The sequence below is a fragment of the Crinia signifera genome, chromosome 6 (genome assembly GCF_055691185.1).
Source record: "Crinia signifera chromosome 6, ASM5569118v1, whole genome shotgun sequence".
In the NCBI taxonomy this organism is placed as follows: domain Eukaryota; kingdom Metazoa; phylum Chordata; class Amphibia; order Anura; family Myobatrachidae; genus Crinia; species Crinia signifera.
Window position 1 is genome coordinate 257,961,829 of NC_139222.1, and position 17,303 is coordinate 257,979,131.

General features: G+C 49.7%; 1 protein-coding gene across 1 annotated transcript in view; it reads left to right on the plus strand.

Moving 5' to 3' along the window:
- The window catches only part of LOC146009248 (alpha-2-macroglobulin-like), a 108,384-nt gene that overhangs the window by 39,575 nt on the left and 51,506 nt on the right, over window positions 1-17,303 (plus strand). The window contains exons 15-18 of the mRNA XM_083149415.1: window positions 207-356; window positions 672-863; window positions 11,475-11,592; window positions 13,177-13,312. Of these exons, the coding sequence (XP_083005541.1) occupies window positions 207-356; window positions 672-863; window positions 11,475-11,592; window positions 13,177-13,312 (596 nt within the window). The remainder of the gene's footprint in view (window positions 1-206; window positions 357-671; window positions 864-11,474; window positions 11,593-13,176; window positions 13,313-17,303) is intronic.

Below are 17,303 nucleotides of genomic sequence, written 5' to 3' on the forward strand. Positions count from 1 at the left end.
AGCGCTGCGCTGGGGGCAAGCCCAGCACTAAGGTAATCTGCTGGGCTGCCCCAAACCCCCGTGCACCCCCCAGCCCTTGTTCGGGAGGTGAATTGATGCCGCACACAGGCATCCATTCACCTCCTCCGCTGCCGACGCTGCTGTCTGCAGGGTTTTGCGGCGGTGTAAAAGGGGTATAATTGTACTCCACCATTGCTCTTTTCCAGGTATCAGTCGGGTTCTCTCCAAACGAGGTTCTCCCAGGATCAGATGTTTCCCTCCGTGTTCAGGCAGCCCCAGGATCTCTCTGTGGGCTGAGGGTAGTGGATCAGAGTGTGGTGCTAATGAGACCAGAGAAAGAGCTGACTGCGGATAAAGTGAGTAATGTAATAAGGTAGAAATTGTGCAATCAATAAATTGGAATAAATTGTTACATTTTCATAATCATGGGTTCAGCTCAGTGTATCTTAGGTTTATATTCTAATGCTATATATAAAGCAGCGTTAGTTCCATATTTCTTACAAATATTATTAACAATATTTTCAATATTGTTAGTCTCATTTTTTTTATATAATATAAAACTGTATTTTATCTTTTGATGTTTAATATTCTTTAGTCGTTTTTCATTCATTTTTGGAAAATTTATATCTGATAACCAACTGATTTTGTTGCTTGCCTCCTGTTTGTGAAAGGTGTATGATCTTTTCCCCCTCGGGCATAGTAGAGGGTATGATTATCGAATCCGGGAACCAGGAAATGGATGTTTTCTCCCTCCTATATTTCCACCTATACTTCCACGACCTGGATTTCCTGGTGGTTCCCCAAGAAGACCATACCCCTTTTTTGATAATGAAGATAAGAATGATGTCTACAGCTTATTCCAGGTACATTCTCAATGAAATCTTTAATGTCAAACAAAAGTTGAAGTTGTAATTCACCTCCCAGACAGATATAAGCAAGGCAGCTGAGAGGTATGTTGGGCCCGGTAAAATGTTGGGGCATGGCCTAATTACGGAACGTGTGGCCACCTCCCACAATTAGGCCACACCCCAAAATGGTTGGAGGGTGTGTGAATAAAACACTCTAAAGTTGAGGGGGGAGTGTTATTGTCCCCCCTTCCTCAACAGAAGCAGAGGCAGAAGCAGCACACTCCTACAGCTGCTGCCTGGGAGGGATGGAGGGGGAAGGGGGGGTCGGACCAGGGCCTCCGCCGGAGCCCCTCCAGCAAGTCTGAACCCGGGTAATCCCGCTCCCCCCCCCCCCCCTTGGCTGCCCTGCACATAAGCATCAACTGTATTTGTTAGATACACCTGAACATTTAATAAATCTTGATTTAAGTAGTAAATGATTCATTTGGACACATGACATGCACATTTTCCAGTGTCCTCAAGTGATTTATTAGTCTTAATTTGGGACTAATCATAGTCCCCAGTAATAATCCTTCTGATAGCAAGAAGATTTTGACCAGGCATGTTGACAAAAGCCATCGGAAGATGACTGTATAGTTAATCTTATTCTCACGGCCACCAAGAGCTGATTCGGGGCTGGGTACTGGGGAGGGGGCGTGACCAAATCTGGGAAACATGACCACACCCCCTTCAAAAAGAATTAAAAAAAATACTATGCTGCTTGCTGCAAATGGGAACATTCCCTCACCCTGGGTGTCACCTAAGGTAGGGACGAAACAGAACATTATATATTACAATTATAAGGCTTCTCTAGAAGAGTTTCTAAAAGCTTGCAAAAATGCGCTGCTCTGTGGCTTGGTTAATTCATACCGTCAAATGATTTCTCTCCCCATCGGCTGCATGCGAGGGGATGTATTCTTGTGCACATCCCCTAGCTTGGTACCCAGAGGTTTCGGGGGCTGGGGGGGAGGAGAGTTCGGTCATGCGGCAGCCAGCGTTAAGGGGCTCACTTAGCAGCGGGCGACCGCTGCTTAGCAAACCTTACTGAATCAGGCCCATATTTGACACACCTGCAGTGCACATGGTTTTGCTCAGTTGAGAAAGTTTTTGCCTTTGCGATCAACTTTGAACCAGGCCCTTAGTTGCTGCCACATGAACGGCTCATTAGGACACTAACAGTGATTCTATGGTCAAAGTAACTTTAGTTAATATTTCTTCCCTATTATAGTATTTGGGGGTTATTCAGACCTGATCGCACGGCTGCTAATTTGCAGAGCCCTGCGATCAGGTAATTGCTGCCCTGACAGCAGGGGTGGGGAACCTTTATTGAGCCAAGGGCCAATTGTATGGTGGAAAAATCCTTCGGGGGCCATATGTAAAAATTTCTCTTACAAATTGTCCTGCTGCAGCCGCCCCACGCTCCGGCGGCTGCCGCTGAATAGGACGGACAGTCTCCGGTTGCTGTTGATTAAGAGGAATCTCGCAAGAACTACCGACCTCTTACAAGAAGTCCCCTGTACTTGACTCCCAGCAAAGCTGCCGGGTGGTAGGAGGGCCACTTAGACCGGCTACGGGGGCCGCATATGGCCCCCGGGCCTGAGGTTCCCCACCACTGCCCTACAGAGTGACATCCTGCCCTGTGGAAGCTACAAACATATTGCAGCCCTGCGATTAGCTGCAAATCCATTCACACTCACCATCATACGATTGCTCCTCTGTGTGCAGACTGTGCGGAACCCAGGATCTACTCGGCCAGTGCAAAAGAAACAGGTGTCACACACCCTCCCTGAAAATGTTTGGGCATGCCAGCGTTTTCCCTGACACTCCCAGTAATTGGCCGGTTACCACCCCCAAACCCCGGCTACCTGTCATTCAACTTTGCGTACTGCCAGCGATAAAAAAAAAATGCTGGATATTTATCACAGGATGACCTCACACATGTGTACTGTGAGCTGTATGCATGTGCAGTCATTCTATAATCACCCAGCCTGTGAATCGGAACCATACGCTCAGGTCTGAATAACCCCCGTGGTCTGACCAACAGATGAGCCTCTTGACCATTTGCACTTAGTTGCTGCCACAAGAACGGCTTATACGATATGGCTCATTATATAAGTGACCACTGATACTACAGTACAGTATATGGGATACTGAGGACTGGGGTAATTCATACCACTTTCTCCTTCCTCCACTAGGTGTCACTGGAGCGTAGACAGTGGGGATAGAAGGGCGACCTCAGGGAGCTAGGGCACTCTATTGTAAATTCAGTGTGGCCAACTCCTCCCCTTCTCTCCCTCCCCCCACCAGTCTTAGATCGTGCCCAAGGGAGCTGGGCAGGTTTTCTGATGCTCCTGGGCAATTGTCATTAGTTAGGTATTTATTATGTTTTAAAGCAAGAGGACAGGCTGGTAGTATGCTGTCACTGCCAGCCTGCTACGTGGGCGCTGCCGGGGGGGACCCGGCCGCCGCTACAAAGCACTGCTCCCGGGTCCCTGGCTGAAGGGACCACAGTCTCTGTGAAGACGCGCGCGCCTCATAGTAAGAAATGGCGGCAGCGCGACGCTTCCACAGCCGCTCCGCCGACCGGCCAGCAGAACGGCTGTGAGTATTCTGACCTCTCTCCAGTTAGTGGAGGAGGTCAGCACAATAATGGCGGATAGCAGAGGGGTTTTTCTGTACATAGAAGCCCTGGCACCGGAGAGTGGACGGGAGGCGGGGCTTAGCGCAGACCCCTCCTCAGTAAGGGGGGTAACCAGGCAAGGTTCAGAACCTCCGTTCAGCCCCCTGCAGCGCCATTTTTAGACTTTGGCGCCTCAGGCAGAGCGTGCAGGCTGTGCAGTAATCCTGACTCCGGTGACCGTCCTGCATATACTCTACCCAGTCTGTGAGGTACACAGCGGGGGTTAGAGTAGGGTGAGCCAGATTTGGGCTGTGCTAAAGTTTGTTAGGCTACAGTGCCTTTGTTGTAAGGCAAGTTTGGCCGGGCCAGCTCTTAACCCTTTCTCTGCTGTCTCCCCTGTCAGTTTCACTTCTAACCTTATTCTTACTGTTGGAAGTGTGTGAGTGTCTGGTGTTATATCTCTGTTCAGTATGGCAGGAGGGAACACCAAATGTAAAGGCTGTAAGGGGAAGTTTACTCCTTCTGCTGATAGAGTTGTTTTCTGTGAGAAATGTGCTGTTAACCCCTCCTCATCCACAGATCAGGAAGCACCGGTATGGGCTTCTCAGCTTACTGAGGTAATGACACGCTTGGCTTCTGAACTTTCTGCCTCACAGAAAGACAGAGAGCAGGCAAGAGACCAGCAAATCTCTTTAGCCACAGCTGTACAGGGGTTAACAAAAGCCCTTGTTCCGGCGGCTTCTGCGGAGCAGGGTCAGGCATCTTTACTGCCCCCTATTCTCTCACAAGGAAGGAGGCAGTTTGCCCATGACTCTGGCTCTGATTCAGACGACATGCCTGAGTTAGAGGAAGGAGAATATTATATTCCTAGCGCTGCTGCACCAGAGACTCAGGATCCGCAGATGGTGGTCCTACCGGACCCTGATCCGGTGGTACATGGCTTAGAGGATTTGATTGCCATGGTGAAGTTAGCCACGGATTATGTTGATACATCTGAGACTCCAGCAAGGCCTTCTCTGTTTGGGAAGAGGCCCAAACAGTCGTCTAGCTTCCCTCAGTCTGAGGAATTAGATGATTTTGTTACACAGGCCTGGAATCATCCAGATAAAAAATTTCAGATTCCTAGGAAATTTTATGTTTCTTATCCACTCCCTGCAGATAGTAGGAAGAAAGTGGAAACGCCTCCGGTGGTGGACCCATCGGTGACTCGTCTATCTAAGAAGACGGTATTGCCGGTGCCTGGGGCCACATCTCTCAAGGATGCTTCTGGCCGTAAGTTGGAGCTTACTTTAAAGTTTATTTTCTCTGCGGCAGGAGTTTTACAGAGACCAGCGCAGGTAGGATGCTGGGTAAACAAAGCAATGGGGGTCTGGGCCTCCAAGATTTCTGAAGGTTTAAAAGACAACCCAGACCCAGCCGAGCTTAATAGGTTAGCTGAACACATACGGGAGGCCTCTGACTACCTGATGGAGGCTTCGGCTGACATTTGTAAAATGTCCGCACGTATTTCAGCTTTATCCATTTCTGCGCGCAGGGCTTTATGGCTTAGGCAGTGGTAGGCAGATGCGGAGTCCAAGCGGGCGGTTGAAGCATTGCCCTTCAAGGGAGAAGTCTTGTTTGGAGCAGAACTAGACAAATGGATCTCTCTGGCAACGGGTGGTAAGTCTTCTTTCCTCCCTTCAGCAGCTCCACCTGTCCCTCGTAAGGCCTTTCAGAGTCACACTTTTAGGTCCTTTCGTCCCCAAAACAGATTTCGCGGTAGAACGAGAGGAGCTTCCGTCGCCCAGAGGGGAACTCGGGGCAGACGAAGAGGTATGGCCACAGTACAGCAGGAGGCAAAGTCCACCCCTAAACAGGCATGACGGTCTCCCCTCCCTGAAGGAGACCCTCAAGGTGGGAGCGCGTTTGAGGCACTTCAAGCATGCGTGGCTTCAGTCTTGTCAGGATGCTTGAGTACGGGATCTGGTGTCAGAGGGTTACCAGATAAAATTGGGAAGCAATTGCCAAGCTTCAAAGGATGGAAGTGATTCTCCCAGTCCCGATGGAGGAAAGGAACCAAGGGTTTTATTCTACCCTGTTTCTGGTGCCGAAACCGGACGGATCGGCTCGTCCCATCCTGAACCTGAAACAACTGAATCCGTACCTACAGCCTTTGAAATTCAAGATGGAATCCATTCAATCTGTAATTGCAGGTTTGAGTCAGGGGGAGTTCCTGGTATCCCTGGATATCAGGGACGCCTACCTGCACATTCCAATTTGCCCATCCCACCAGGTTTTTCTGCGATTTGCAGTTCTGGAACACCATTGGCAATTTCAAGCCCTGCCCTTTGGCCTCTCCTCGGCACCTCGGGTGTTCACCAAGGTGATGGCCGTAATGATGGAGATTCTTCGCTCAAAAGGTGTAATGATAATACCATATCTGGACAACCTCCTTCTGAAGGGCTCTTCTCAGGAGGAACTATTGACAAACATCAATCTGACCAAGAGGATACTGGTAGAACACGGCTGGATCCTCAACTACGAAAAGTCCTGGCTGCAGCCATCGCAGAGGATGCAGTTTTTGGGATTGATCCTGGACACGATACAACTGAGGGTTTTCTTACCGGAAGACAAGATCAGATCACTGCAGGAGTCGGTGCATCTAGTACTGCAGCACAGGAAGGTCTCAGTACTCCTCTGCACGTGTCTGCTGGGGAAGATGACCGCTTCTTTCGAAGCAGTCCAGTATGCTCGCTTCAGGTCAAGACCATTTGAACTAAATCTTTTGAGACAATGGTCTACAACCTACACCTACAACTTCTGGTGACCCTGTCCCTGAGAGCGAGGCTCTCCCTTTCATGGTGGCTTCACTCAGCCAATCTCAGGGAGGGGAAATGTTTCGCTCTTTGGAATTGGACGGTCATCACAACGGATGCAAGACTCCGAGGATGGGGAGCACTGACATTGGACCATCAGTTCCAGGGCCGTTGGACTTGTCAGGAATCCCGCCTACACATCAATATCCTGGAACTCAGAGCGGTACTTATGTAATATCTGGGCTCCCGTTTTTCTTATGAGACCGCGTCCCCTCGCGGGGCTCGCTGCGCTCGCCACGCTTCGGGCACGGTGGCTCGCTGCGCTCGCCACACTATATAAAATCAACTCCATGCGTAGTTGGATAGTAGGGGTATGAAAAAATGGGGTGCATTTAACATGGGAGTCCAGATAATACATAAGTACCCTCAGAGCAATATATTACGCTCTCATCCAAGCACAACCCCTGCTTCAGGGTCGACTAGTCCGGGTTCAGTCCAACAACGCCACGGCGGTCGCCTATATAAACAAGCAGGGCGGCACAAGAAGTCGGACGGCCATGAAAGAGGTGACCCGAATCCTGGTGTGGGCTCAGGATCATGCGATGGCCATCTCAGCGATCTTCATTCCAGGAGTGGAAAATTGGGAGGCCGACTACCTAAGTCGGCAGGATGTCCACCAGGGAGAGTGGTGCCTTCATCCTCAGGTTTTTCAACGACTGGTTCGAAAATGGGGGTGTCCTCAAGTAGACCTGATGGCTTCACGTCTCAACCATCAACTTCCGTTGTACTTCGCAAGAACTCGAGACCCTGCAGCGGCGGGAGTGGATGCCCTGACGGCTCCTTGGCCATTCAGCTTTGTATACCTGTTCCCTCTGTTTCCGCTGATACCCAAGATTCTACAGCGCATAAGGAGGGAGAGGGTGTTGGCCCTCCTAATTGCTCCGGACTGGCCTCGGCGAGCTTGGTACACCAGCCTCACAACTCTGCTGGTCGAAGTGCCGTGGCCTCTGCCATTACAAGAAGATCTTCTCAGTCAAGGTCCTTTCGTCTTCCCAGACTTAAAGCGGCTACATTTGGCGGCGTGGCTGCTGAAAAGTCCATCTTAAGACAAGCAGGGATCCCAAGAACAGTAATCCCGGCCATGATAAGTGCAAGGAAAGAGGTAACATCAAGACATTACCACCGTATTTGGAGGTCGTATGTGGCATTGTGCGAAGGCCGCGGGGTCTCCACAATGGCATTCAAAAAGGCCAGACTTCTTTTATTCCTTCAGGCTGGGCTTTCTGCAAGTTTGCGTTTGGGATCCCTGAAGGTTCAGGTGTCCGCTTTATCTGTTTTTTTACCCAAAGACGGTTAGCACTGCTACCTGAGGTACAAACCTTCTTTCAGGGGGTTTTACGATTGCAGCCTCCGGTTCGCCCTCCTACGGCCCCATGGGACTTAGACTTGGTCCTTGATTATCTTTGCTCCTCAGTTTTTGAACCTTTGGAAGAGGTAGATCTCAAATACCTCACTTGGAAGACGGTTCTCTTACTAGCTTTGGCCTCAGCCAGAAGGGTTTCAGAGCTGGGAGCCCTTTCATGTCGCTCGCCTTTTTTGGTGTTTCACTCAGATAGAGCCGAGCTTCGTACATCCTTATCCTTCCTTCCAAAGGTGGTTTCCTCCTTCCACCTTAACCAGCCTATCGTAGTTCCTGCGTTTACCGAAGATCCTCAAGCAGAATCTTTGGACGTGGTGAGGGCCTTAAAAGTTTACGTTGCCAGAACAGCCTCAGTTAGAAGATCGGACTGTCTCTTTGTCACCTATGATCCAATCCGTCGGGGATGGCCTGCATCTAAACAGACTTTGGCCAGATGGATACGGCTGACTATGACAAGCATACGTGAAATCGGCTCAGACTCCTCCGGCTTCCATTTCGGCGCATTCTACACGTTCAGTAGGACCCTCTTGGGCGGCTGCTCGAGGGGTTTCCATTAATCAGCTTTGCCGAGCTGCTACGTGGTCGGGCAGGCGAACCTTTGTTAGGTTCTATAGATTCGATACATTTGCTTCATCGGCCTCTCAGTTTGGCCGAGCAGTTCTTGGGGGTTCTCAGCGCCTTCCCACCCTTGTTGGGAGCTCTGGGACGTCCCCACTGTCTACGCTCCAGTGACACCTAGTGGAGGAAGGAGAAAATAGGATTTCTGTACTTACCGTAAATCCCTTTCTCCGAGTCCACAGGTGTCACTGGACGCCCTCCTCGGCGCTGTTGCCGACTTACCTAGGAAGGACCTTCTAGTCCTGGTTTGGGGTTTCTTCCTGCTAACTAGTTTTTGTGTGGTTAACTATGTTCAGTGTTTGTGTTATTTCATCACTGCTTGACTCAGTTTCCATGTCTGCATGAATGTTGGTTAAAAGTTTTACCTCCTCTTCGGAAGTGTGTTTCTATCTTCCAGCTCCCTCTGGGCACGATCATTGAGACTGCCGGGGGGGGGGGGGGGAGAAGGGGAGGAGTTGGCCACACTGAATTTACAATAGAGTGCCCTAGCTCCCTGAGGTCGCCCTTCTATCCCCACTGTCTACGCTCCAGTGACACCTGTGGACTCGGAGAAAGGGATTTACGGTAAGTACAGAAATCCTATTTTCACATTGCAAAATGCAGGGTCGCACCGAGACTTTGAAACGGTTCAGTCCCAGTACGACCCTACATTTTACTCTGTTCATATCACTTCAGAGGACCGGCAAGATTGACAGTTCGCTGACGTCATGCTGGGGCGGGCCAGAGCAGCGGAGCGTCATCAGGGGTGGGGGAGGAGGCAGCGCTTACAGCTGGCACTGCGCCAAGCACTGCCTCCTCCATTAGGGATAGATGTATTAAGCTTGAAAAATGATAAAATAGAGAGTGATAAACCATCAGCAAATCAGCTCCTACCTGGTATGTCACAGGCTGTGTTTGAAAAATGTCAATTAGGAGCTGATTGGTTGGTGGTTTATCACTCTCCATTTTATCACTTTTCAAGGCTTAGTACATCTCGCCCTTAGTGTGAACGGGAAACCCGTTCACACTGCACAGTAACACGGCAAAGAACCGGTAAGAACTAGAGATGTGCGGCGGCCACTTTTTCGGGTTTTGGTTTTGGATCTGGATCTCCCTTCGTGTTTTGGATCTGGATTGGTTTTGGCAAAACCACCCTTGTGGGTTTTGGTTTTGGATCTGGATTTTTATGAAAAAATGCTAAAAAGGGGCTAAAATAACAGAATTTGGGCCTGTTTTTGCCCCTAATGTATTATAAACCTCAATAACATTAGTTTCCACTCATGTCTAGTAAATTTTGATCACTTCACAGCTTACAAAATTGTTTTCATTTACTGTAGTTGGGCCAAAATGGTATACCGAGGTAGTTGGATGACTAAGCTAAGCGACAGCAGTGGGCATCACATACATGTGGACCTTACACTTCCAACCTGGCACATCTTGGAAGCAGAGCGGCACTGCAGGGGCAGACAGGGTGGCTTTTTAATAAACTATCCCAAAAAAAGAGAAATGCTCCAAAGAGCAAAAAATACAAAGAGGTATCGGCCTTGTCATGACTGGTGGTAGCAACTTCAGCACTTCTATCAGGTTGCTGATCTCCCACTATTTCCTCCTCCATCATCCTCCAAAAATGTGTTTGTATTTTATTTATTACTTTTATTTATTTTTCTTACTTTACACTGGACACAGCCTGTCACACTGGACACAGCCCCTTGGACACTGGACACTGCCCCTGGACACTACCCCTGGACACTGGACACAGCCCGTTACCCTGGACACAGCACCTGGACAATGGACACAGCCCGTCACCCTGGACACAGCCCCTGGATGCAGCCTCTGGACAATGGACACAGCCTTCACACTGGACACTGCCCCTGGACCTTTCCCCTGGACACTGGGCACAGCCCGTCATCCTGGAAACAGCCCCTGGACAATAGACACAGCCCGTTACCCTGGACACAGCCCCTGGACAATGGACACAGCCTCTGGAAACCGCCCCCTGGACACAGCTCCTGTACACTGGACACAGCCGTCACACTGGACACTGCCCCTGGACACAGCCCCTGGACACTGGACACAGCTCCTGTACACTGGACTCAACCCCTGTACACTGGACACAACCCCTGTACACAGCCCCTGTACACTGGACACAACCCCTGTACACAGCCCCTGTACACTGGACACAGCCCCTGTACACTGGACACAGGCCCTGTCATACTGGACACAACCCCTGTACACAGCCCCTGTACACTGGACACTGCCCCTGGACACTGGACACAGCTCCTGTACACTGGACACAACCCCTGTACACTGGACACAACCCCTGTACACTGGACACAGCCCCTGTACACTGGACACAACCCCTATACACTGGACACAAACCCTGTCACACTGTACACAGGCCCTGTCACACTGGACACAAGCCCTGTCACACTGGACACAAGCCCTGTCACACTGGACACAAGCCCTGTCACACTGAACACAGCCCCTGTACAGCCCCTTGTACACTGGCCACTGCAGCCCCTGTACACTGGACTTGTGTACAGCAGCCCCTGCAGACCCTAATAGAGTGAGCAGCAGCAAAATAATATATTATTATTATAGCACAGCACACAGCACAGAGCATAACCACCCTCTTCCCTCTCCTATGCTGGAGTAAAGATGGCGGGGCACGCGTGCGTCTTATATAGAATCCAGATCTCGCGAGAATCCGACAGCGCAATGATGACGTTTTGCTTCGTCTTCGGTCCGGAATTTAGGCGGGAACTCCCGAGCCGGCTCGGATCCAGACTCGGATCGCGATGTTCGGATCTGTCGGATCCCGGAGATCCGGACCCGCTCATCTCTAGTAAGAACCCTTCTTTTTTACTGGTTCGTAATGCTGTGTTGCTGCCAGTTGCCGGACCCAGTAACCTCTTTCAGGTCAAACCGGCAACAAACCGGCATGAACCCGGTAATTAGGTGCGATCTGAAAGGGGTATTAGTTGACACAAATACTGGTTTAAGCAGCACAAACAGCTTTTGTGTTTCTTGACCCCAGTACACTATAGATAAAAGCAACGTTCAGTTATGGCAACCAGCTATTGTGAAATGTTCCTTATAATTTCATTGAATGTTATTTACAAAGTTTTCTCTGTGATATTTCTTATACATTACAGGGCATGAGATTAAAAATAGTAACAAGTGATAACATAAAGAAGCCTAGAGAGTGCTATGAGGATGTCATCATGTACAGTTTTCGTGGTATTCCAGGAGCTGCAGGACCTAACAGAATGGGTAAGTTTATTATATAATTCCCTTAGAAACATACAGTATTCATAGACACATACATAGAATTTGACAGAAGATAAGAACTACTTGGAGAATATACAATCTGCCCCTGTTTAACCTTTTAATAACCTCAAATCTATTTGGTCAGGGCCGGTGCAAGGCACCGCAGCACCCCAGGCGAGTCGGGGTGGGGGCGCCCCGGTGCCGGGGGGGGTGTACCTGTCCTGCGGCTGTGTATATAAAGCTTTCGGCGGCGGCGGCAGCGGGGGGTCCCTGCAGTCAAGAAATAACGAGCGATATCCGCCTGGCTACGCGGAAGTGCTTCTGTTGTGAAAACACTGGCCGCACGGCGCACGCTGATTGGCTGAATCTCAGCCAATCAGCGTGCGGCCAGTGTTTCCACAACAGAAGCGCTTCCGCGTAGCCAGGCAGATATCGCTTGTTATTTCTTGACTGCAGGGACCCCCCGCTGCCGCCGCAAGTTTATATAAACAGCCGCAGGACAGGTACCCCCGCGGCACGGGGGTGGGGGGTGAAATGCCGCCCTCCAGTGGCCGGCGCCCTAGGCAAATGCCTAGATTTGCCTAGTGGTGGCGCCGGCCCTGTATTTGGTCCTTATTTCTATGTAAGGATATCCATATATCTATCCCAAGCATGTTAAAATTGTTTTAATGTCTTAGGGGCACATTTACCATTGATATTTGTGGCTAATTCCCCGAAATCATACGTTTTGGGGGTTAAGCCACAAATATTAAGTAACTCCAGCATGTAAGGTGGCAGCACCGCAGCAAGAATCTCCGATACCTGCTGCAATCCCTCCTGTCCCATCCGCAGCCGCATTCATCCATAGGATTCTATAGGGGATGTGATGCTGCCCGATGTACCAATATTGGGCATCATCATAGCATCAGTCCCGGAGCTACTGCCATTCTGAGATGCCGGTAGCCTATGGGCAGTGCGGGCCAGCCAGGGGCCAGTGCTGGGCACAGATACGTAGACCCCCTGGCACCCAGCTTATCAGTTCACAGGGGCAGTCTACCGGTCCCTTTTTCTACAGAGACGTACATTCTGCCAATAGGATTGCATATTGCAATGCGATCCTGGGTGGTGGACCCCACCCAGATCGCATTTTATATATGATCCAATGTTAAACGGGTCCCTTAGCTTCTAAGACCTCTGATAGGAGGCTATTGCACTTATCCACAACCCTTCTGTAAAGTCATTTTCCCTCAAGGTTTCTTTGAACCCACCTCGTTACAGTTTCAGCACATGCCCCTGTGTTCTAATATGTCTTGCCCTTTGAATAATGTTTCCCTCATGTATCTTGTTAAAACCCCTGGTATAATTAAAATTTTCTGTTATGTCCCCTCTTTTTCTTATCTCTCCAAACTACAGACATTGTGCTGTTTTGATCTTTCCTTGTTTTGTGCTGTAGGCCATGTACTATGTTATTTGACCTTCTTTGTACAGTGTTGTAATTATATCCTTCTGGAGATATGGCCTCCAGAACAGAACACAGTATGGAATAATTCATTCGGAAATGGCTGCCAACCACGACAGTACTAAAAATGTATATATTTTTCTTATTAGATAGGGTATTAGATAGTGCACCAGAGATATCAAGACATGGACCCATTTCAGAGACATTAAAGGATAACGAAAAGGAAGAACAAAAAGTTCGAACATATTTTCCTGAGACGTGGATCTGGGAACTTCTACCTCTTGGGTGAGTTAATGAGTAAAAAGTACAAACCTTCCAAAGTGGTGGAACTACATCATTGGTGCCCAAAGGCACGGTCTTCTCTAAGTGATCTCCCTTCTTTACTTACCAGCCGGAACAACAGTGGAGCTGGCAGTTGAAGTCAGAGGCGTAACTAGCACTCTGTGGGCCCCATAGCAAAATGTTGATCAGGGCCCCCCTACTATAAATGGCATTATAGTGCCGTGAGCACACAGGACTCAGTTTCTGCGATTTCGGCTGAGCCCCGTGTGCACCAAGATGTAGTTAAGCCATAAGAGAGACGGCTAACTACATCCTGCCAGCCACTGCGGCCAAATACACAGTATAGCAAAAATATCCTTGCCTGCACTGTCTATTTGGCAGGGCAATAGCGATGCTGCTGGGCCACGCATCACTATCACCCGCTGTGTACACATGGGGCGATTCAGGAAAACCTTCCAAGCGATTTAGACAATGTAGTCAAAATCGCTTGGAAGAATCACCCCATGTGTACACCCCTTTAGGGTTGGGGGCATTGTAGTGAGGAGCAAAATAAGAGCAAGGGAGGTGTGAGAGAATGGCAAGGAGAGAGGGGAGCAAGAGAGTGAGAGGATGTAAGGGGCAGAATGTAATGTCTCCCAAGTTCAGCGACTGTGCGGTATGCCGGCCAAACTCTTTTTATAGAGGCAATCACAAGTCATGGTTTTTACCTTGTAAGTAATTGCCGGTATCCTGCTCGGCTGCCGAATTCGAGCAGCATTACATTCTGCCCAGGGAGAGAAGGTGTCAGGAAGAGAAAAGGGGTAGTGCCAGGTTGAGGGGGGGGGGGTAGAGAGAGGGAAAGGTGGGGAGAAGAGACATAAGGAAATAGAGACTAGGGGCAGAGAGAAGGAGAAGGATGGGGAGTGAGAAAGAGGGGGCAAGAGAAAAAAGAGTGCATGGGACTGAGAAAAAGAAAAAAGAGAGGGGGGAGGGTAAAGACACAGGGGAGTGTGAGAGAAGGGGAGACGGAAAGAGAGAGAGAAGGGGAGACAGAGAGAGAGAGAGAAGGGGAGACTGAAAGAGAGAGAGAGAAGGGGACACGGAGAGAAGGGGAGATGGAAAGAAGATGAGACGGAGAGAGGGAAAGAGAGAGGGAGATGGAGAGAGGGAGATGGAGAGAGGGAAAGAGAGAGAGAGGGAGATGGAGAGAGGGAAAGAGAGAGGGAGATGGAGAGAAGGAAAGAGAGAGAGAGGGAGATGGAGAGGGAAAGAGAGAGGGAGATGGAAAGAGGAAAAGAGAGAGAGGGAAAGAGAGAGAGAGAGGGGGAAAGAAAGAGAGAGGGAAATGGAGAGAGGGAGACGGAGAGAGGGAAAGAGAGAGAGGGAAAGAGAGAGAGGGAAAGAGAGAGAGGGAGACGGAGAGAGGGAGATGGAGAGAGGGAAAGAGAGAGATGGAGACGAATAGAGGGAAAGAGAGAGAGGGGGAGACGTAGAGAGGAAAAGAGAGAGAGAGAGGGAGATGGTGAGAGGGAAAGAGAGAGAGGGAGATGGAGAGAGGGAAAGAGAGAGAGAGATGGAAAAAGGGAGAGAGAGAGAGACGGAAAGAGAGTAATAGAGAGAGAGAGGGGAGATAAGGGGAAAGAGGGAGGGAGAGAGAGGGAGGGAGAGAGGGGGAGAGAGAGGGAGGGGGAGAGAGAGGGAGGGAGGGGGAGTAAGAGAGGGAGGGAGGGGGAGAGAGAGGGAGGGGGAGAGAGAGGGGGGAGAGGGGGAGAGAGGGAGGGAGGGGGAGAGAGGGAGGGAGGGGGAGAGAGAGGGAGAGAGAGGGAGAGAGAGAGAGGGAGAGAGAGGGAGAAAGAGGGAGAGAGAGAGAGAGGGAGAGAGAGGGAGGGAGAGAGGGAGGGAGGGAGAGAGGGAGGGAGGGAGAGAAAGGGAGAGAGGGGGGGGGGGAGTTTAGTAAAGTTCAGTTACCTCCAGGCTCCAGCAGCGCTGAGTCTCCAGGGCCTCCCCTCCCACCTGGTATGCAGGGCCAGGCCTCCCCTTCTACCGGATCTCCGGGGATGGGTCTCCCATTAGGTGCACAGGTGCCGGGCCTCCTTGCTGCCGTGCCCGTACTCCAGCAGCTTTCTTCATGCGCGTGTCAGCGCGTGTCAAAACACCGTAGCAGCAATACAGACAGCGCTACTTCGCTAGCAGCAGGTTTAGTTCACACGCCGGGGCTGGTCACTAGGTTGTGACGTGGAGCCCCGGCAACAGTACTAGAGAGGGAGAAGGAAAGGGGAGGGGAGAGCCTGAATCAACTGGCCCTCCTCCTCCTTCAATGTAATGTGCAACCCGCCGCCACCGTGTCCACTCCGGGTAGTTAGTACAAATTCAAGAGGGTGCAGGGGGCTTGCTGGGTCCTCGGGCCCCCCCAACCCGCCGGGCCCCGTAGCAGCTGCACCCCCTGCACCCTCTATAGTTACGCCACTGGTTGAAGTGCCACAGGGGGCAGTAGGGTACAATGTAAATGGCTGCATGCTACCTTTCTAATGCTACAGTTCACGGACAAAGACAATTAATGTGAGGTTCCGAAGCACCGTCTCTCTGCTTCAGTCTTCTCTATCTATCTATCTATCTATCTATCTATCTATCTAGGGGGTGGTGCTCCTGTGTGTGCACCTACCACCAGTCTCGGGGTGCAGATGACTTTGAACCTTTTTTGTGACTTTGTAGTTCCCGGCCAAGTCCACAAAGAACTGTCACCCTAGTATGTGGTCCTTTTGTGATTGCTTGCACCTATTTCTCCCTCTCTCAATGGGTGGCACCTATACAATGATTTATTGTACTTGCCTTTAAATCTATTGTCTATGTGTAATGATAAATTAAAGCCATAGATGGGCCTACACTGGTGCACAAGTCATTTCTCCTTCATCCACTAGGTGTCACTGGAGTTACAGTGGGTAATAGAAGGGCGATTACAGGGAGCTTGGGCACTTCAAATTAAAATAAGTGTGACTAACTCCTCCCCTTCTACTTCCCCTCCTAGGAGGTCTTAGATTGTGCCTTTCACACTCACCACTAAGATGCTAATACAAGTGCAATTCAACCTTGACCTTACATAACCCTAATGATCCACATTCGGCGTAATAACATTGTTGTCCTCTTTATGTAGCCATCATACATTCAGCAAGGAGAAGTACACGTCCATTACTATATAGTCTGTGTTTCAAGAGCAGCCTTATTTCAGTCATAGACTCCATATAGGCACTAAACACAAGGATAGAACCTAAACCTTGATTTTATTCCTTGCAACTTTTAAGGGGCTATTTAGAACCCATTTCCCTTTTGCCAGGTAACTAACATTGCTATAGTCACTGTTCACAGTGAAAAAGACAATGGGTCAGATGCACCAAGCTTGAAAAAGTGATAAAGTGGAGAATGACGAACAACCAGCCAATCAGCTCCTAGCTGCCATGTTACAGGATGGTTTTCAAAAAGGTGCTGATTGGCTGGCTGTTGATCACTCTCCACTCTATCACTATCATGTATTGCAACTATTTTAGCACATGGAAGAGTGGTCAACGGAGGTTCCCATAAAGGTCATCAGAGTATTTTTAGCAAGGAAGAGCTTAAGTGGCACTCAGATCAGTGGCAGAACTTGTGGGTGCACAAATATAATTTAGCCCCCCCCCTCTTCCACCCCAACCTAAGTTCACAATACCTAATTGATGGTTCAGGCAGCAGTGGGCCTCTTAGTTGTCAGGGGCCCCAGTGCACTGCCCCTGCTGCACCAATGGTAGTTCTTCCTCTGACTTAGATGATGCCTCATAATTGTATCTTGGGTGCATAGTAAGTTGCTGATGTAGCTAATCAGAATTCAGCAATGTATGCGCTGGACATGACAGTCAAGCGGATCCAAACTTGACCTCACAAAGTCAATCTTGATGAAATTGAAGCATCACATTACAAAACAGAGGAGAAAGGGAAATGCTTTGTAGGATCATGTATTTTATTTTCATAAACATATTTCCTTTGT